Source organism: Giraffa tippelskirchi, chromosome 10, assembly GCF_054371585.1.
Source record: "Giraffa tippelskirchi isolate mGirTip1 chromosome 10, T2T-mGirTip1v1.2.pri, whole genome shotgun sequence".
Taxonomy (NCBI): Eukaryota; Metazoa; Chordata; class Mammalia; order Artiodactyla; family Giraffidae; genus Giraffa; species Giraffa tippelskirchi.
This window is the reverse complement of record NC_137284.1, coordinates 52,745,467-52,767,211: the sequence shown is the minus strand read 5'-3', so window position 1 is coordinate 52,767,211 and position 21,745 is coordinate 52,745,467. Positions and strand designations below refer to the sequence as shown.

The following is a 21,745-nucleotide window of genomic DNA, read 5'->3' as shown; positions in this document are numbered from 1 at the left end:
ACCAACCTAGACAGCATATTTAGAAGCAGAGACATTACTTTGCCAACAAAGGTCTGTCTAGTCAAGGCTATGGTTTTTCCAGTAGTCATGTATGGATGTGAGAATTGGACGGTGTAGAAAGCTGAGTACCGAAGAATTGATGCTTTTGAACTATGGCATTGGAGAAGACTCTTGAGAGTCCCTTGGACTGCAAGGAGATCCATCCAGTCCATCCTAAAGGAGATCAGTCCTGGGTGTTCATTGGAAGGACTGATGTTGAAGCTGAAGCTCCAATACTTTGGCCACCTGATGCAAAGAGTTGACTCATTTGAAAAGACCCTAATGCTGGGAAGGATTGGGGGCAGGAGGAGAAGGGGACAACAGAGGATGAGATGGCTGGATGGCATCACCGACTCGATAGACATGGGTTTGGGTAAACTCCGGGAGGGTAATGGACAGGGAGATCTGGTGTGCTGCGATTCATGGGATCGCAAAGAGTCAGACACGACTGATTAACTGAACTGAACGGAACTGAACTGAATGCAAACAGGTACATCAAGAAGCAAAAACATAGTTTTACCTTTGTAGGAACTTTGGTTCATTAGCCTCTCTTTTGATAATTTGCCTTAATAATCCTGTGGAAGGAAAATATGAATCACCATGTTCATCGTATTCATAGGGCGATGTCTCTGGCTTCTGGCAGCAGAGAGTTCCCTCCACTACTGCATCGATATGATGATTATAATGTGGGGGTGGAAACACAGGTCACAGATTAAGCCCGCGTGTTACATGAAGAAATCAAGGCATACAGCTCCATCCAGGAGGGTCATGATGATCTAAAAGGAATCTGTGTCTAAGGACAAGGGTGATGCAGAAATCTAGACACCACCACCAGCCAGTGTGATGTGCTGAAATGGATGGACTACAGCAAATGTTTCATCCTTTCTCCTGTGAAGTGTGCTCATTTTGGTACAAGGCAGCTTGAGTGGTGAGGTGATTTTTTTCAAACAGACATTTAAAATGATTCTTTGGTCCTCTTCGTGTCTGACTCTTTGCAACCCCATGGACTGTAGCCTGCCAGGCTCCTCTGTCCATGGAATTCTTCAGGCAAGAATACTGAAGTGGGTTGCCATGCCCTCCTCCAGGGGATCTTCCCAACCCAGAGATCGAACTCAGGTCTCCTGCAGCTCTTGCACTGGGCAGGTGGGTTCTTTACCACTAGCACCACCTGGGAAGCCCTCTAATGATCACTAACTATTTTATGAAAAGCAGTTTGCAGAAAAGGTTTGTTATACCATGCCCAATACACATAGTATGTTGTGTTAATAATTTTATTTTGCTAGCAAGAGCCTAGTAATCCCAGTGATGATCCTAAACCACTGTGTGGCAGCCATAAAGTCTAAAGGAGGCGCTACAGCAGGGCCTGAGCCAGGCCTTCACCACACTCCTCCCACCCAGATGCTGGCCTGAGCCGCTCCATCTAAGCATCAGTGGCCAAGCCCCAGGCTCAGAACTTCAGATCTGCTCTCTGTCTGCCCATCTCACCTCCCATCCAGGCCCTCTTGTGAAGTCTGGGGTCCCTACATCTAGTCCTCTGCCCTTCACTTGGCTCAGCAGTCTTGCCCACCCCTTTCTTCCATCTGCCTCTTGTACAATCAGAGGTTTTCCCCAGATGCTCAACTCTACACTCTGCTGACACCCCTATCCACCTCTGGGCCACCCTTGCTCCTGACACCCCAGTGTGGACCAGATTCCCTGGGGCATTGCTTGTCCAGGAGGAGAGAGTGGACACACGACAGAAGCCACTGGCCTTGGGAGTGCTCTGGAGGGAGGGAACCCAGGTCCTTGACTGGTGCTTCTCCCAAGGCAGCCAAGCAGCTCTGGGGTGGGCCAAGGTGAGGCCTGTGGACCACTTCACTTCTGCAGTTGGTGCCGCTCCTTATGCAAGGCAAAGAGGGGCCATCGCTGTCCGGATTCTGGAACGGATTATCTGGCCCAAAGATACCAGTGGTGATGTATCTATTTTGCTTTCAAACATACAGCTTCAGGGAGGAGAGATTTAGCAGAATGTGCTTTTCGTTCCTCCCCTACTCCATCCACTTCTACTAACTGATTATAACTCTTCCTCTCTTCCTATAACAACAAGCTAGAAGCACCAGGTCCCTCGGCTTGAAGGGCAGATTCTGCGGGCTTAGCAGGAGAGCCCCAGGATGTATCCCAAAGAGGCATGGTTGGCCAGAAACGCCACTGCCTCTTTTTAGCTGAAAGTCAACTGCACAGGTGTTTTTCTCCCGGGCATCATTCCTCATGCCCAGCACACACCCTAGTTTCTAATATAGGTTTCTTATTGACTGTTTTGGCTTGAGACCAAGAAAGTGAAGGGCAAACGAGCAGTGCAGACATTCTGATACCAGCTGCACATGTTGAATAAACATCACCAGCAGCCTTTCCTCCCACGGAAGGTAACTCCACAGGGAACACTGCCATGGACAAGCTGCTGCCGCTGAACACAAGAGGGGCGAAGGACAGTATTGCCAGCTTCAAGAGGAAGTGCTCCCAGGAAGTGGGATAGCCTCAGGGTGGGGGTAGCGTGGGGCTGGGGGCAGCAGGCTGCTGCCCTCGGTGGGGCGGGGGCCAGTGATGGGCTCGGCGTCCACTCCCACAGGAGAGCTAACAGCACATGTGAAATCAGTACCCAGGCAAACAGGTGCCTTTTCATATTAGAAAGAAAAAGGAGTGTGGGCAGACCTTTCCCCACTCCGGCACATTAAATCATTTTTCTTTTTAATGTGGCTAGGAAAGTTTCTTTAAATAATTTATCCAGTCACAGAAAAAAATGTCTGAGAGGAAAAAGATGTCCTTTTCAGCTAGCAATTGCTGACAACAACCAAAACAACCCACAGGAATTCAAAACAATCACTTGATAAACTAAAGGCAAGAAGCCTGGGAAAATATACAGTTGATGACAGTCATATATGCTTAACTTCCACATTCCAAATGGTCTTCTATTTACAAAGCTTCAGAGTTCTAGAACAATGGTGTCCAGTAGAAATGCAATATGAGCTACATGTGTAATTTGAAATCTTGTAATCACATTAAAAAGGTGAAAAATAATAATAAAGATTACTTTTCATTAAATACTTTAATTTTTTAATCAGTATACTTTGACCCAACATTTAACTCAAATTATTATCATCACTGCCACATGTAAATCACATAAAAAGTTCATTTTTTCATAAGCTTGGTGCATGTTTCACACTTACAGCACATCACGACTTGGGCTACCCACATGGTAGGCTCAGTAGCCCAAGTTGGCTGGTAGCCACTGTACCCACAGCATAGTCCCTTCCCTCCCCCCATCTTAAATGTTTTTAAATGTTACTTTGTCAGTATAGCTACAAAGTTTTAGCATTCTGAAAGGTATTAAATGCATCTAAATGCTCTTGCAGGCACGAAGATCCTTTAGTTACAAAACTGCAGTGTTCTAGAAGGTATACAATATATCTAAATATTTCTGTGGTCACAGTTAACTGTGACTTCTCACAGTTAACAAAGTTTCAGGGTCTAGAATGTATAAAATGTTTCTAAATGCTCTTTGCCAAATTCAGACTTAAATTGAAGAAAGTAGGGAAAACCACTAGTCCATTCAGGCATGACCTAGATCAAATCCCTTATGAGTATACAGTAGAAGTGACAAATAGATTTAAGGGATTAGATCTGATAGACAGAGTGCCTGATGAACTATGGACAGAGGTTCGTGACATTGTACAGGAGACAGGGATCAAGACCATCCCCATGGAAAAGAAATGCAAAAAAGCAAAATGGCTGTCTGAGGAGGCTTTACAGATAGCTGGGAAGAGATGAGAAGTGAAAAGCAAAGGAGAAAAGGAAAGATATTCCCATCTGAATGCAGAGTTCCAAAGAATAGCAAGGAGAGATAAGAAAGCCTTCCTCAGCGATCAATGCAAAGAAATAGAGGAAAACAACAGATTGGGAAAGACTAGAGATCTCTTCAAGAAAATTAGAGATACCAAAGGAACATTTCATGCAAAGATAGGCTCGATAAAGGACAGAAATGGTATGGACCTAACAGAAGCAGAAGATATTAAGAAGAGGTGGCAAGAATACACAGAAGAACTGTACAAAAAAGATCTTCACGACCCAGATAATCATGATGGTGTGATCACTCACCTAGAGCCAGATATCCTGGAATGTGAAGTCAAGTGGGCCTTAGAAAGCATCACTACGAACAAAGCTAGTGGTGGTGATAGAATTCCAGTTGAGCTATTTCAAATCCTGAAAGATGATGCTGTGAAAGTGCTGCACTGGATATGCCAGCAAATCTGGAAAACTCAGCAGTGGCCACAGAACTGGAAAAGGTCAGTTTTCATTCAAATCCCAAAGAAAGGCAATGCCAAAGAATGCTCAAACTACCGCACAATTGCACTCATCTCACATGCTTGTAAAGTAATCCTCAAAATTCTCCAAGCCAGGCTTCAGCAATACGTGAACCGTGAACTTCCAGATGTTCAAGCTGGTTTTAGAAAAGGCAGAGGAACCAGAGATCAAATTGCCAATATCCGCTGGATCATCAAAAAAGCAAGAGAGTTCCAGAAAAACATCTATTTCTGCTTTATTGACTATGCCAAAGCCTTTGACTGTGGGGATCACAATAAACTGTGGAAAATTCTGAAAGAGATGGGAATACCAGACCATATGACTTGTCTCTTGAGAAACCTGTATGCAGGTCATGAAGCAACAGTTAGAACTAGACATGGAACAATAGACTGGTTCCAAATAGGAAAAGGAGTCCATCAAGGCTATATATTGTCACCCTGCTTATTTAACTTATATGCAGAGTACATCATGAGAAATGCTGGGCTGGAGGAAGCACAAGCTGGAATCAAGATTGCCAGGAGAAATATCAATAACCTCAGATATGCAGGTGACACCACCCTTATGGCAGAAAGTGAAGAAGAACTAGAGAGCCTCTTGATCAAAGTGAAAGAGGAGAGTGAAAAAGTTGGCCTAAAGGTCAATATTCAGAAAACTAAGATCATGGCATCTGGTCCCATCACTTCATGGGAAATGGATGGGGAAACAGTGGAAACAGTGTCAGACTTTATTTTTCTGGGCTCCAAAATCACTGCTGATGGTGACTACAGCCATGAAATTAAAAGATGCTTACTCCTTGGAAGGAAGGTTATGGCCAACCTAGATAGCATATTTAAAAGCAGAGACATTACTTTGCCAACAAAAGTCCATCTAGTCAAGGCTATGGTTTTTCCAGTGGTCATGTATGGATGTGAGAGTTGGAAGGTCAAGAAAGCTGAGCGCCACAGAATTGATGCTTTTGAACTCTGGTGTTGTAGAAGACTCTTGAGAGTCCCTTGGACTGCAAGGAGATCCAATCAATCCATCCTAAAGGAGATCAGTCCTGGGTGTTCATTGGAAGGACTGATGTTGAAGCTGAAACTCCAATACTTTGGCCACCTGATGCAAAGTTTTGACTCATTAGAAAAGACCCTAATGCTGGGTAGGATTGGGGGCAGGAGGAGAAGGGAACGACAGAGGATGAGGTGGTTGGATGGCATCACTGACTCGATGGACATGGGTTTGGGTGGACTCTGGGAGTTGGTGATGGACAGAGAGCCCTGGCGTGCTGCAATTCATGGGGTCGCAAAGAGTCGGACACGACTGAGCGACCGAACTAAACTGAAATGCTCTTATAGTTACAAAGTTCCTATAGTTTCAAGGTTTCAGTATCTAGAATATATAGGATGTTTCTAGATGCTGCTAGAGTCACAAAGTTCCTTCCTAGAGCTAGGTAGTTGCAGAGTTCTAGAAAGTATAAAATATCTCTAAATGCTGCTAGGTCATAGCGCTCCTCTAGTTACAACGTTCTAGGGCTGCAAAGCCAGGAACAGAGCCTCTTTCTAGTCCCTCCACCCACAACCTGCACAGGCTCAGTTCCATAACTGTATTGAAACCATCAGCCTTTCAGACACTGGCATGGTTTCTCTCTTCCACAGCCCTCATGCCCACCACTCACAAAGAGGTGGGGGCTGAGAAGGAGCTTAGGGACTGCTAGGTGGAGGATGGGCGGTCAGTGGACATTTAAGGGAGACACCCTTCCCCCGGAGACGCTATAGTTTCTATCTTTTGAGGCTCTGAACATGATTTCAGTGTGGTCTACTGTTGAAAAACAGAACCTGATACCCACTTACCCAATCTCTCTCATTTACTCCTTATAGCATTCCTGTGGAACTAATGTTCCCCAAAACAGACCCCAGGAGTGAGAGTTTCACACAATATTGATACACCGAGAAATGAACTGCTTGATTCCAGCCAGACTGCCTTTAGGATATGAGAGTTTAGAAATAATGTTAGTTCCACTAGTATCCCTGTAAGTAGGTAGGAGGCAACAGCCCTCTGTCTCTCTCAACATCTTGTTGTTATTTAGTCGCTCAGTCATGTCCAACACTTCGTGACCCCACAGACTGTAGCCCACCAGGCTCCTCTGTCCATGGGATTCTGCAGGCAAGAATACTGGAGTGGGTTGCCATTTCCTTCTCCATCTCCCCATCTAGCTACACACAAATGTATGCATGCATGCATGTGTGTGCATGGTTTCTTTTCAAACAAAGATGTTATAAATAATTAAATCAGGCAGATGGTCAGAGGTAGACACAGTTATAAGGATTCTTCAACAAATCAAGTTTCTATCCTTCCTCAGGCAATTTTAATAAACAACATCAACGATAATAATGATAATACCAGCCATCAATTTCTGAAGGCTAGCAATATGTCAGGCACCATTCTAAGGGGGTGGTACTTCAGATCTGCACTGTACTGAGAAGAAAACTGAAGTGAGAGGTCAAGTCCCCAAACTACAACTAGGTATCATCTCACACCAGCCAGAATGGCCATCATCAAAAAGTCTACAAACAATAAATGCTGGAGAGGATGTGGAGAAAAGGGAACCCTCCTACACTGTTGGTGGGGATGTAAATTGGTTTCAGCCACTACAGAGAACAACATGGAGGTTCTTTAAAATAGAAAAACAGAGTTAATATATGACCCAGTCATTCCACTTCTGGGCATATACCCAGAGAAAATCATAATTCAAGAAGATGCATGTACTCCAGTGTTCATTGCAGCACTATTTACGATAGCCACAATATGGAAGCAACCTAGATGTCCATCAACAGAGGAATGGATAATGAAGATTTGGTATCTATGTATATATATATATATATAGAGAGAGAGACACCTAAGAAAGAACGAAATAATGGCTTTTGCAGCAACATGGATGGACCTAGAGATTACCATATTAAGTGACATAAACTAGACAAAGATAAATATCACATGATATCACTTCTGTATGGAATCTTAAAAGAAAAAGGTGATATAAATGAACTCATATACAAAACAGAAAAAGACCCACAGACATAGAAAACAAACATGTATTACCAAGGGGGAAAGAGGAGGAGGGATAAATTAGGAGCTTGGGATTGACACATACACACTATGTATAAAACAGATAACCAGCAAGAACCTACTGTACAGCACAGGGAACTACACTTAATGCTTTGTAATAACCTATGAGGGGAAAATATGGAAAAAATAAGGGGAAAGCATATGAAAAAGAACAGATACATATGTATCACTGAATCACTTTGCTGTAACCTGAAACTAACCCAGCATGGTAAATCAGCTCTGTTGTTGCTCAGTTGTAAGTCGTGTCCGACTCTTTGCAACCCCATGAACTGCAGCAGGCCAAGCTTCCCTGTCTTTCACGATCTCCTGGAGTTTACCCAAACTCATTTCCATTGAGTCGGTGATGCCATCCAACCATTTCACCCTCTGTCGTCCCCTTCTCCTCCTGCCCCCAATCCTTCCCAGCATTAGGGTCTTTTCCAAATGAGTCAGCTCTTCGCATCAGGTGGCCAAAGTATTGGAGTTTCAGCTTCAACATCAGTCCTTCCAACACCCAGGACTGATCTCCTTTATGATGGACTGGTTGGATCCCCCTGTAGTCCAAGGGACTCTCAAGACTCTTTTCCAACACCACAGTTCAAAAGCATCAATTCTTCAGCGCTCAGCCTTTTTTATGGTCCAACTCTCACATCCATACATGACTACTGGAAAAACCATAGCTTTGATTAGACAGACCTTTGTTGGCAAAGTGATGTCTCTGCTTTTTAATATGCTGTCTAGGTTGGTCATGGCTATTCTTCCAAGAAGTGAGAGGTCAAGTCACTGACTCAGGGCACCGCCACTAGCAATGAGCAGATGTGATGCCAGGTTAGCCTGACCATGGACTTTCTAGTCTTCATGTTGAGTTGCTCTATAAGTATGAGGGGAGTTGGCCTGCATCATACATGAAGGAAAGATGCATTGGGAAGGAGATCTTCTGTGGGCATCACGCCTCCTACTCAGGGCAGGACTGTGCAGAGGTCACTCCTAGGTGCCCTCAGGATGATGGACCATCACCACACGGGCTGAATTCTTCCTGAAGGAGGTTATTTACTGTCTGTTATACATTTAGAGGGAGACTCTGGGAATTTGATGTCCCACTTGCTGAGTCAAATTTGAACTGAGAACATAGATTTATTTTGCAATGCAAATTATAATTGGACTTGATGCAAAACATATCATTTTCAGATCACAGCACATAAAGCATACTCCAGTCATTCCCAAGCCTTCATGTTTGCTCTCTTTAGAAGACTGGTGTTTATTCTTGAGACTTTCCAATTCAAAATCTTTGCTGCCACAGCATTAATTGGAAGCCAGCCAATGCTACCCTTGAGGAAGGGGTAGCCATGAGTGCAAGGAGCGGAGACTTCAAATTCCAGTGTATGAGTAGGAGCCATGCACTTTGTCACCGGACTGAATAGCTTAAGAAAAATGCTTTCACTTGAGGCCAACACCATAGGCTCTCCTTGGACAGGCAGCAGCAGCTCTGGAGCAAATAGTCTTTGCCTTCAATCTGTCAAAGTGGAACCCCTAGTCAAAAAAGTCTGGGTGACTTGGCTATCTGCAGAAAGCAGACAGCAGAGAGAAGAGAAACAGCCCAGCAAACTAGAACTTTATAGACCTTACAAACTGGGGTCTTTGCAGGTCACAAAGGATATTCCACTGTTCCTTCCAATACTTAATAAGTCACTGTGTGTCAGAGGGGTGACAGTATTAAAGGGCACCCTGGCAAAGTTGAAAACCACAAACACTCCTTATTTCCCCTTGAGGACAGGTCCCATAACAGAGATTCTACAAGCTGGGGTGCTTGAGTCTGTTGGGGATGGCACATCCCACCTGGAGGGACCCAGCTGTGCCTGTCACAGCAAAGAGTAACTTCTGTTTCCTGAGCCTCTGAGGTCTGGCACTCCAAGGATCAAGAGGTCTCACTATCACAGCCAGGTTCTAGATCATCGCAGGAAGAACGTGTCCCCAGAGACACAAATGCCACCTTAGGATAAACTGTGGTAACCAGGTGTTAGAATAATGCAGGGTAGAGCCAGGAGGTGGATTCAGGGAGCAGCAGTAGGCACTGAGATCAGAGTACCATCTCCTTCAAGTGGCCACCCTTTCTAAAGGTGGTCCAGGGGCATCCAGCTCAGGAAGGGAGGTTGAGCAAACACATGTCTGTGTCTGTTGCCCTGTCCATCTTCTCCTGGGAGCACAAGTGTGAGAAATCATGCTGTTTGTTATTACTGCATCTCTCAATCATTGAACATGTGTCCTCCTGGGCAGAGCTCCAACACAGCGCCTTTTCTAGGTGGGCAAGGTCAAGACCACACCTCTGTGAATAGCAGTGGGCTCTGCTCTCAGACTATTTCAGCTTGATTCTGGGCTGTCAACACCCAAGCGTAGGTTCTCTTTTCATTGAACTTGACCGCTGGCTAGTCTGGACACCTGAAATCATCTGCTCCATTGTGAATCACACACGTTCTGCTGACATGCTCTCTGGCCCAGGACTGGTCAGCCCCTGTGACAGTCTGGCCAACCCTCCCCTCCGCCTTCAGCCTTCAGTGCCTTTTTGCTGGCCAGGCTCTCGATGCCTTATTCTGTGGACAGGACCAAACAGCACGTGACTGGATGCACCATTTATCAAGAGCAGTGTATTCCTTCTCTATCCTCTCTATCTGGGGTGCATATGTGTAAATGCTGCGTGACAGTGTAAAGGATGACATAGGGCAGCATCACCCAAATGGTGCTCAGCGGAACTCATTCTATAAGATATTAGAGGCTGAGCAGAGGTAGAATTCAGATAGGTTGCTTTGCTGCATAATTTGTAAGAGACTTTACTCTTGTCTTCCCAGAGGAGAATATAGAAATTCTAAAATTTATTCTGAAGAATTATTTTTCAAGAGATAGGTCCCAGGAGATATCCAGCTCATCACAGTGATTCTGCAGTTGGTAGATGAGTGAACAGAGCAGGACATGCTGAGGTGTTGAGCCCTCAGTGAAGCCCGCATCTGGGACCTGCCCGCCCAGCACACAGATGTGTTTTTTCTTGGCCCTGAATGTTTATACTGGTTGCTAAGATTTAATATTTGGGAGACCTCACAGAAAAATTCTAGATTTCTGGCTTCTCTTCAAAAGCCAGCCACAGTGGCTCTATAATCTCTCAAGGTAACGATTGGAAGGAAGCCATGGGCTTGCACTCTTTAGAGAAAACTTGTGTTTTTCCCTGCACCCTGTGACCTCTGAGTCTGTAACTCCTTCTTAACATGGTTGCCACAGACTTTAAGTAATCTTGACATCAATAAATAAAGTTATGCATTCGGACAGAAAAATGTGATACACCCTGCTGAAGTCTCTGAGTACATCTAATTTGTCAATGGAGATAACTCTTGTTTTTAAAAAGAAAAACTACAGACATTCTATGAAAAATAATTGGCAGAGAGTTGATCCCAGCTCTGAGCAAACAATGGAACAGCACAGGCAGGGCAGCAGGCCTCAGAGACCGTTGTTATCTTCATTTGACTCTGAAGCCTAAAAACGGCAAGGTGATGTGCCATGAAAATTCATGGTGCTCCGGATCCTAAATTAACAATGATGATTTAGTCAATGGGTCCCCCTCAATGGTTATTCAACAGGCACTGAGCATATGCACTGGCCCCCAGCAGCTGCCACACCTGTGACATGTAGAAGGTGTTAACTGTACAGCAAAATTCGAGGTTCAGCAAAGTTAAGTGGACCCACAAAGGCCAGGCAACTAGTCAGTGGTGGTGGGATTCCACGTGGGTATGTGAGGGTCCAGAACCCCCTCCTTCCCCTCCACATTACTCTCAAATTCAGCGGCACCCCAGAGAAGAGGACGGATAAACATGACCGGCTCCCTGTTTGAATAAAACATCAGGTTCCAAAGACCCTGTGATTATTCTGGCTGCAGCAGCAGACAACATGAACATATTTGAAGAGAAGTCAGCAAGATTTTACCTCTGGGTTAATGCCAGGAAATCCACCAGGACTCTTGCACGAGCATCCCTGGGGTATCGAAGTAACATATGTGATTAGTTTCAGATATAGAGCTCAAGGTGTACCAGCCCCATGCAAAACAACCAGACATTTCTGAAGATTACTAGAAAGCTATTCTCCTTTATATTTAAGTGGATGAAAAAGGAAATGAAATAATTTTCCTCTGCAAACAGGCCAATCTCAGCTCAAGATATCCAATATGGGCCAGAGGCAAAAGGGACAAATTGCCACCTTCTCATTTCCTGTCTAATAAAATATGGTTTTGGAATTGTCCTTAAGATTAGAGAGCTTTACTATTAGAGTGTGTATACAACCACCTAGAGAAATGCTTGTGATAAACTGATAGCTAAAAGTAAATCAAAATAAAAGGGTATTGACACTACAGTTATATTAACCACACAGAGACTTGAGTGTTCATTTGGACAAAGCTGAAACAAAACATGAAAAATATAAGGGCACTCACTCATTTTGGTGATCAACTTACACTTTTTAAAAAAATAAACTCCTATTTTACTTGTATTAATGTTTCTAAAAGCTTGTGTGATTCGTTCTTAAAATTACCTAAAAGGTAAAAAAAGAGATTATCATACTAAGTGCAGTAAGCCAGACAGAGAAAGACAGGTATCATATGCTATCGCTTATATGTGGAATCTAAAAGAAGAAAAAAGATACAAATGAACTTATTTCCAAAACAGCAAGAGACTTACAGACATAGAAAACAAACTTATGATTACTAAAGGGGAAAGGGGATAGGGGGATAAATTAGGATGTTGGGATTAACATATATACACTACAATGTATAAAATAGATAAACCACAAGGACCTACCATATAGTACAGTGAATTCTACTCAATATTTTGTAATAACCTGTAAGGGAAAAGAATCTGAAAAAGAATATATATATGTGTGTGTGTGTGTGTGTGTGTGTGTGCGCGCACATATATGGGCTTCCCTGGTGGCTCAGACAGTAAAGAATCTGCCTGGAATGCAGGAGACCTGGGTTCCATCCCTGGGTTGGGAAGATCCCCTGGAAAAGGGATTGGCAACCCACTCCAGTATTCTTGCATAGAGAATTCCATGGACAGAGGAGCCTGGTGGGCTACAGTCCATAGGGTCACAAAGAATCAGACATCACTAAGTGACTAACGCTTTCACTTTCACATGCATATATATTATATATATATATATATATACATACATATAATATGTATATACATATAATATACATGTGTGTATATACATATATAAAATAGATGTGTATATATATATAAATGAATCACTGTACACCTGAAGCTAACATGGTATACTTAAATAACAAAAAAAGAAGGATGAGATGCTGAGAATTAACCTGCCTTTCTAATTAAGAATGAAGAAAGGAATTATAACACGGTGCTGATGCATAGACATATTAACTAGTCTATGGAAAGAGCACAAGGAACAGACTGATGTGTATATGGAAACTTGATAGAGAACGGACATAGAACTAGGAATTAGTGGGAAAAATAGATTCCTTCTTCATGTTACAACCGGAAAATAAACTCCAGGTGAACAAGAAGCCCAAAGAAAGCAACACTGGAGCTTTTACAAGAAATTCTGACAATCTTTAGTCCGCTGCCGTATGAGAAGGATCTCTCAAATATTCAAATATCATATACATTCCAGAGAAGGAGGACAAATTCAACAACATTCAAATCAAAAAGCATTTTTATACAATGAAATAAAACAAAGTTAAATTCATTTGAAAAGACCCTGATACTGGGAAAGATTGAAGGCAGGAGGAGAAGGGGATGACAGAGGAGGAAATAGTTGGATGGCATCACCGACTCAATGGATGTGCTGCTGCTGCTGCTGCTAAGTTGCTTCAGTCGTGTCCAACTCTGTGTGACCCCATAGATGCAACCCACCAGGCTCCCCCATCCCTGGGATTCTCCAGGCAAGAACATTGGACATGGGTTTGGGTAAACTCTGGGAGTTGGTGATGGACAGGGAGGCCTGGCGTGCTGCAGTTCATGGGGTCCCAAAGAGTCGGACATGACTGAGTGACTGAACTGAACTGAAAGTTAAATTCAAGCCACAGTATTAGAGACTCTTTGTGTATATATAACTAAGGCTGCTGCTGCTGCTATGTCGCTTCAGTCTTGTCCGACTCTGTGTGACCCCATAGACGATAGCCCACCAGGCTCCCCAGTCCCTGAGATTCTCCAGGCAAGAACACTGGAGTGGGCTGCCATTTCCTTCTCCAAAGCATGAAAGTGAAAAGTGAAAGTGAAGTCGCTCAGTCGTGTCCGACCCTTAGCAACCCCATGGACTGTAGCCTACCAGGCTCCTCTGTCCGTGGGATTTTCCAGGCAAGAGTACTGGAGTGGGTTGCCATTTCCTTCTCTGATATAACTAAGGAGACATTAATGATTAAGAAAAAAGTGACATCTCCAAATTTTGTAAAAAAAAAAAAAAGCTTTGAGAAGACAATTCATAGAAGAGGAAACTGAATTTCTAACATACATATCACAAGATGCTCATCCTTACTAATCAAAGTCATGTATCTTAAAGCCACATGAGATGCCACTTGGCGCCGATAGGAGTACAGTGCTTCAGACATCCGCTCATCCACACATTGGTGTGAATGTTGAAGGGCAGGGCTCTACAGACAGCTGGGGGGTGTGGTCACCAGGTCATCATTTTGGAGAGCAATTTGCCAATATTCCAAAAGGCTGAATTTTCTTTGAAGGTCTAATCATTCCTCTTCTAAAAAAACTCTATGCATAAATCAAGACATATGTATAACTTGCTCATTGATTCCAGGCATGAAAAACCAGAACAACTAAGTGTCCATTCATAAAGAAATGGATAAGTGAACTAGTGACACACACGTCATCAGGGATAAATCTTAAACACATGATATTGAGTGGAAACAGATTATGGTATTGTTTATATGAAAGGTAAAAGTGAACAAGCTGATACTATGTATTATTTATAAATACCCAAATAGTTAGAAATAGCATGAAGACAGAACCATGTGCAACAAATTCCCAATCAGGGTGTGGTGACCTCTGTGAGGGCGCCTGGCACACAGTGGATTCCTACTGAGCACTGGTGGGCTCACCAGGACAAAAGACCTCCATCCTTTGAGGCTGGAATGGACCCTCCCTTCCCAGCTGGCCTGTGACTCACCTCAGATGCTGGTTCTCAGAGGGGCTCCTCTCCCACAGGGGGCTCTTCGGGGGGCCCAGCTCTGGAGTCCCAGCCAGGTCCTGGTCACTGCAGTCCTCCTGGTCTGTGCCCCACTTGTCTTTGGATTTCGTGCTGTCATGCTGAGAATCCAGGGACACGATGTCCGAGGGGGAGCTCATCACACCTGAGTCCTCTGTGGTGTCCTCCGAGGCGAAGCAGCTGCCGACAGACACAGTCTCCTCGGCCTCCGATGGCACTGGGGGGACCCCGTCCACACTGCAGGGACCGCCGGGCCCCATGGTTAGGCCCACTGGATGAGACACACAAGGGGAGGTCAGCCAACACGCCAGTGAGGTCCCCCTGCCTGACACAGCTGAAACTGCGTATGTGATGGGAGCAACATTTTCCCTCAAAAATCAGCATATTTTTAATTAACCTTTGAGATTTTTATCCTGTACATGACTATAGGTAGGTGTGTGTGTGTGTGTTAGTTGCTCAGTCGTGTCTGACTCTTTGCAACTCTACGCACTGTAGCCCTCCAGGCTCCTCTGTCCATGGAATTCTCCAGGCAAGAATACTGGAGTGGGTAGCCATTTCCTTCTCTAGGGGATCTCCCCAATCCAGGGATTGAACTCAGGTCTCCTTCAATGCAGGCAGATTCTTTACCATCTGAGCTACCAGGGAAGCCTGACTATCGGTAAACACATTAAAAAAATTCAGACTAATGACATGATGAATGCAATTATTTCTAGTCTGATCCTTGGTTTAACAGAAATTGTTTGAACATGAGTTTTTTTTTTTTTCTTTTAAATTAAAGTTTTCAAAATGGAGACAAACTTCAAAATAACTAATCCTGTTCAGGAACTTCTAACAAATATTCCTCAGGAACATGTGCAATTTGGCTTAATGTATTAATGACACTTTTCATCAGTGTCTGGCTCTCCCTTTATTTTTATACATGAGATAGTAAGGTCTGGTATAAATAAGAGATGTTCTTAGAAGAGAACCCTCAAGTAAAATTCAAAAGAACAAGGACAAAAGCATCCTTGGTTGAGGTTACTGGCCCCTGAGCACTGAATGTGCACAATGCAGGGGATCAGAAGGAATACGATGCACAGAGTTGTAACTCACTAGGGAGGCCTGAATTCATTCCATCAAATTCTAATTGAGATGCTGGAGGCACATATGTCCAGCTATTATGAGGGACAGTAGGTATAATGAAAGTGAGGGATCCATTTTTCTGATACTGAGCTTTGAGGTGGTCTAGACAGTTCACTGAAAGCTCCACACTTGGAGAGGAATCCCCCTAATATTGAGGTGGGAGGACAGGTGTCTAGAACTCTGGCCCAACTGCAGACCAGAGGTGTGTTTTTTCATTGAACATAGAAATAGCTTTTAAACCTCAAGACATATGATCTACATGCTGCTTATGGTCATCCAGGAAATAATGAATGTGTTGTGCTGCAGTTTCAGTGTGTTTTTTTTGAAAATCCTTCCTTCAGTAAGTCAGTTGTTTGACACCTAAAATGGATCAAGACCACACACATGCTGAGTGTAAACTCCACAGACTCGGACAATGACAGACAAGTGACATAATAATCACACTCAAGACAGTGAATATTTTAACCAGACAGCAGACAAGAGACAGAGAATGAAGAAAACCAAAAGAACACCAAGGAGAAAATTCCTTGAGGTGTTGGTTTCTTTGAGATCCCCCAAATAAACAAAAGAATGAGAATAAAAAACTGCCAGATATTTAACAAAAGAGTTCACAAATAAAGATCAGAAATAAGGGAGGAATTGTTTAGAGATGCAAATGCACAAGGCAGTGTATCTGAACGCAGTGAATGCTTCTGAACAATAACCTCTTTCTCTTAGCTTTCTTCCTGTCTTTTGTTGCAAGGCTCTTAATTAGAGGGCAAATACAGAGAAGAAACTGCCTGCAGATTAATACCCCCAAAGCCTTTTCTGCCAGGGGGCTGCTGAGATGTGGTCACACTTCAGATGCTGTGCACCAGCTTCTTTGTCCACACAGCTGGCGACTCTACCTGACATGTCACTCCTGGACCCTCCTGCCAACTCCACTCAAAGCTGCTCTCTTGCCTGGCCATCAGTGGCAGCCTTGACGGCCGAGCAGACTCTGGTTTCCTGCTTTCTCTTTGTCACCATCACTGAACAAGTAGGTCAATCAAACTAACACTTTTCTCTGAAATGTAAAAAGAGCACAGTGATGGAGCATATACGTTTCTGGCCACAGAGACCTGGATTCAAATCCAAGGAGGGAGGTTGACTGGTTGCCTGGGGGCAGGTCCCTGGACCCTCTGTCCCAGTTTCTCCTGGGAGAGGATGTAGAGATCCTCACGCAGGCATGGACTGAGATGAGGACTAGATGTGAAGCCAGTCCACTGCATGATGCCCCTGGCATGTCTGCACAGCAGAGTGCGTGCCAGGTTGGGAAGGGCCCCCGATTGGACTTGGGGACACAGGTCCAAGAGTCTCAGCTCTCTGGTGACTCGCAGTTTATGGGGGACAGACAAGTACACCAAGACCGGCAGTGCCATGTGGTGAGATCAACACTAGGAGTGTTTGCACAGGTAGAGGGGGTGGGCTGGTCATAGGGAGGTCTTAGCACAGGGCAGGTACTGAATAAGTGCTCAGTCCAGCCCTGCCCTCCATTGCTCCAGCGGGCATCATTCAAGTATAAAGTGACCTCAAGAGACCTGCTACCTGAGGAAACACTGGGGCAGCAGCCCCCCCCCCAACCTTGGGGTAACACTGGACCATCTGCTGCAAGCAGGCTTCCAGGCACTCACGTGCCCTGGACACTCAGAAGGCCTTTGTGGTATGGGAGGACTTCAGGTAAGATTGAGGATGCTTGTCTGGGCTTGTTTTATATCCCTCAGAAGTTTTGAGGTGAAAATAGTTGTGAATCACTGGACTCAATCCAGCCAATGGCAAATGCTTAGTCAGGAAGAGGTGAGAAGTCTCTACCCAGTGTGGCTGTGTTAAAGTATTGAAACTCACTGTGAAGGGTATGCGTGCCTGCGCGCCCCTCTTCCCAAGCGAGTCCTCTAATTCTGGAGGATGACCTTCCCCAGGGCCCAAGGTTCTCTATCCTCGAACCTGATGGCCAGGTGTCAGTGAGGGCCCACCCATATGCCTGCTCCAGGACCTGGAGCCTGCGCTGGGTGGCAGGTGAGAGGTGCCTGCTCTCAGGGGGCCTGCGGTGTGTGCTGAGGATGGCCACACAGGGTCAAAAGGGAAGCTGCCTAAATGCTCAAGGGAGAAGGAACAGGGGTGACACCACCTGCAATCTGCAGGTGTGGTAAGCACCAGTGAGGGGGAGAGAGCGCAGATGGGAGGATGCTCGAAGCACAGGGTGGGTCTTGCAGTCAGAAAGAGAAATCAGCTCTTCCAAAGGCTAAAGACTCCTGTGACCCACTTCTGGGGGAGCTTTTTTTGAACTAAAAAGTTATTACTGCAGAATTTTTGCAAATGTGGAAAAGCACAATTTATTTTTAGCAGATGCCAAATACAAATTCATAATTAAATTATCTTCCAAATAAATAGCCACAGAGCCCAAGTCAGGAAATTTAATGCTTCCATTGTCTTCCACCTGAATTATATAATCCCATAGCTCAAATGCCATTACAGCTAAATGCAAGCTTTGGAAAATTCTCAAGCTTGGGTGTAAAGCAGAAAGTGCTAACCTAAGACTGCATGCATGCATACTCAGTTGTATCCAAACTCTTTGAGACCCCATGGTCTGTAGCCTGCCAGGCTGCTCTGTCCATGGGACTTCCCAGGCAAGAATATTGAAGTGGGTTGCCATTTCCTTCCAGGGGATCTTCTGACTCGGGGATCAAACCTGAGTCTCCTGTGTCTCCCGCACTGGCATGTTACCACTGCACCACCTGGGAAGCTCAACTTAAGGCTACTAATTCCTTAAGTTGAACACAATCATTTCAGTTTGGCATGAGTCCCACTGAGTTTTTCTTTTATAAAGTCACCCAAGAAAATTTCAAATACCAAATGTAAATATCTTTCAGGTATTTTTGTAATGGATTCATTTTTATTACTTTATTAAATCAAAGATCTTGTATCTTATATTGCTTATTTCCTGGTCATTGTGAAAGGAAATTGGTCAAGAGTCTGTTTCACCAGGTTTATCCACCCAAAGAAAACATCTCAACAAAAGACTAACCTCTTCCTCATCTCATCATGACACCTATGGCTCCCTTTCACAAGACAACAAGCCAACAAGCCACGCTCCTATCTCCTGCTTCAACCCATCTTGATTTCCCTTTGGTCTATGCATTGGGAATAAAGGGGAAAATAAAGTAGTTACAGGTGGGTGCTTCAGAACTACTGGGGTCAAACTGACCTGGCATATGTCAGTAATGTTTGTCATATACACCCCAAACTAATTTTGAACCATGTATTCCCACCTACATTTTAACCGACACTTGAAAATATCCATCATGAGTTCAACTAGTTACAACAGGTATAACTTCATTGTAATTATCGTTTAAATCTGTTTCATTATTTTACAAAATATAATAAAATGAATCTGAACATGATAGAACAGAAGCATTAGATATTAAGAAGAGGTGGCAAGAATACACAGAAGAACTGTACAAAAAAGTTCTTCACGACCCAGATAATCATGATGGTGTGATCACTCACCTAGAGCCAGACATCCTGGAATGTGAAGTCAAGTGGGCCTTAGAAAGCATCATTACGAACAAAGCTAGTGGAGATGATGAAATTCCAGTTGAGCTATTTCAAATCCTGAAAGATGACACTGTGAAAGTGCTGCACTCAATATGCCAGCAAATCTGGAAAACTCAGCAGTGACCACAGGACTGGAAAAGGTCAGTTTTCATTCAAATCCCAAAGAAAGGCAATGCCAAAGAATGCTCGAACTACCGCACAATTGCACTCATCTCACACGCTAGCAAAGTAATGGTCAAAATTCTCCAAGCCAGGCTTCAGCAATACGTGAACTGTGAACTTCCAGATGTTCCAGCTGGTTTTAGAAAAGGCAGAGGAACCAGAGATCAAATTGCCAACATCCGCTGGATCATCGAAAAAGCAAGAGAGTTCCAGAAAAACATCTATTTCTGCTTTATTCATTATGTCAAAGCCTTTGACTGTGTGGATCACAATAAACTGTGGAAAATTCTGAAAGAGATGGGCATACCAGACCACCTGACCTGCCTCTTGAGAAACCTGTATGCAGGTCAGGAAACAACAGTTAGAACTGGACACGGAACAACTGACTGGTTCCAAATAGGAAAAGGAGGACATCAAGGCTGTATATTGTCTCCCTGCTTGTTTAACTTATATGCAGAGTACATCATGAGAAATGCTGGGCTGGAGGAAGCACAAGCTGGAATCAAGATTGCCAGAAGAAATATCAGTAACCTCAGATATGCAGATGACACCACCCTTATGGCAGAAAGTGAAGAAGAACTAAAGAGCCTCTTGATGAACGTGAAAGAGGAGAGTGAAAAAGTTGGCTTAAAGCTCAACATACAGAAAACTAAGATCATGGCATCTGGTCCCAACACTTCATGGCAGATAGATGGGGAAACAGTGGAAACAGTGTCAGACTTTATTTTTCTGGGCTCCAAAATCACTGCAGATGGTGACTGCAGCCATGAAATTAAAAGACGCTTACTCCTTGGAAGGAAAGTTATGACCAACCTAGACAGCATATTAAAAAGCAGAGACATTACTTTGCCAACAAAGGTTCATATAGTCAAGGCTATGGTTTTTCCAGTGGTCACGTATGGATGAGAGTTGGACTATAAAGAAAGCTGAGCGCTGAAGAATTGACGCTTTTGAACTGTGGTATTGGAGAAGACTCTTGAGAGTCCCTTGGACTGTAAAGAGATCCAACCAGTCCATCCTAAAGGAGATCTGTCCTGGGTGTTCATTGGAAGGACTGATGTTGAAGCTGAAATTCCAATACTTTGGCCACCTGATGCGAAGAGCTGACTCATTGGAAAAGACCCTGATGCTGGGAAAGATTGAAGGCAGGAGGAGAAGGGGACAACAGAGGATGAGATGGTTGGATGGCATCATCGACTTGATGGCCATGGGATTGGGTGGACTCTGGGAGTTGGTGATGAACAGGGAGGCCTGGCGTTCTGCGGTTCATGGGGTCGCAGAGTCGGACAGGACTGAGCAACTGAACTGACTGAAAATGATAGTGTATTGATGTCCAGAACACGGCATGTAAAAAGGATGAGCAGTTCTCCCTTTAAGAGGTAGCATTCTAGAGCACAGCTCTTCTGTCTGGAATTTACTCCCCTCTCCCACACCACAAGAATCTCACCTCATCCTCAATGAATGTACTTTGTGCTTGAGAGCTTTTCTACTGATTAAATAAAACATGTATATAAATTAAAATGCAATTTTTATTTCCTATCTCAGTAGGAAGTAGTGATTTTTTTTTCCTATACCAGGAAGTGATCATTGTGATCATGAACAGGAAAGAGCCAATAAAAATTACACGAGTATTTTAGAAATGTTGACATTTCTTGAACAAAAAGGCAAAATGACATTAGAAATGCATCTATAATGACTCAGATTAGGCTGTTTTCAATTAATTCCTTAAAAGTGACTGGTTACTTAGTACTAGAGCAAGGCAGGGATTGCTATTAATGCAGTTCACGTTTTTCATTCTTATCGCTATTAACACGTTATAAATCAGAGATGTATTATTGGGTATTTTGTTATCCAAATGTTATTGACTGGAGATGTGTCAATGTCACTTACATAACAAACTGCTGACCACAGGTACTAGTTTCTGCAACCTCCCCCCCCGGGTCAATAATGACTTAAAAAACTGAAAAACCTTGTTCACACGAGTAAGCTGAAGTGAATTAAGTTTTGCTATAGTGACATCTCTCTGCTCAGTTTTTAAAACTTTGACTTTATTACACATCACTTGATCAGTCACAAAATTTATGTTCAGTGACATACTAATCAACAGTTTGCTCAGACCCTTTGTCCATTTGGTTGGAAAGAAAACTTGGAAACCACCTGATGTTCAAAAGGACTATCCACCTGCTCAGCCCTCCACCAGGAAGGCTGTGTGTGC

General features: G+C 43.9%; 1 protein-coding gene across 13 annotated transcripts in view; it reads right to left on the bottom strand.

Moving 5' to 3' along the window:
- Window positions 1–21,745, bottom strand: part of COBL (cordon-bleu WH2 repeat protein) — a 318,704-nt gene that overhangs the window by 24,244 nt on the left and 272,715 nt on the right. For all 13 annotated transcript variants that reach the window (XM_081534556.1, XM_081534547.1, XM_081534551.1 and 10 more), the window contains one exon: window positions 14,635–14,944. In XM_081534556.1, the coding sequence (XP_081390682.1) occupies window positions 14,635–14,944 (310 nt within the window). The remainder of the gene's footprint in view (window positions 1–14,634; window positions 14,945–21,745) is intronic.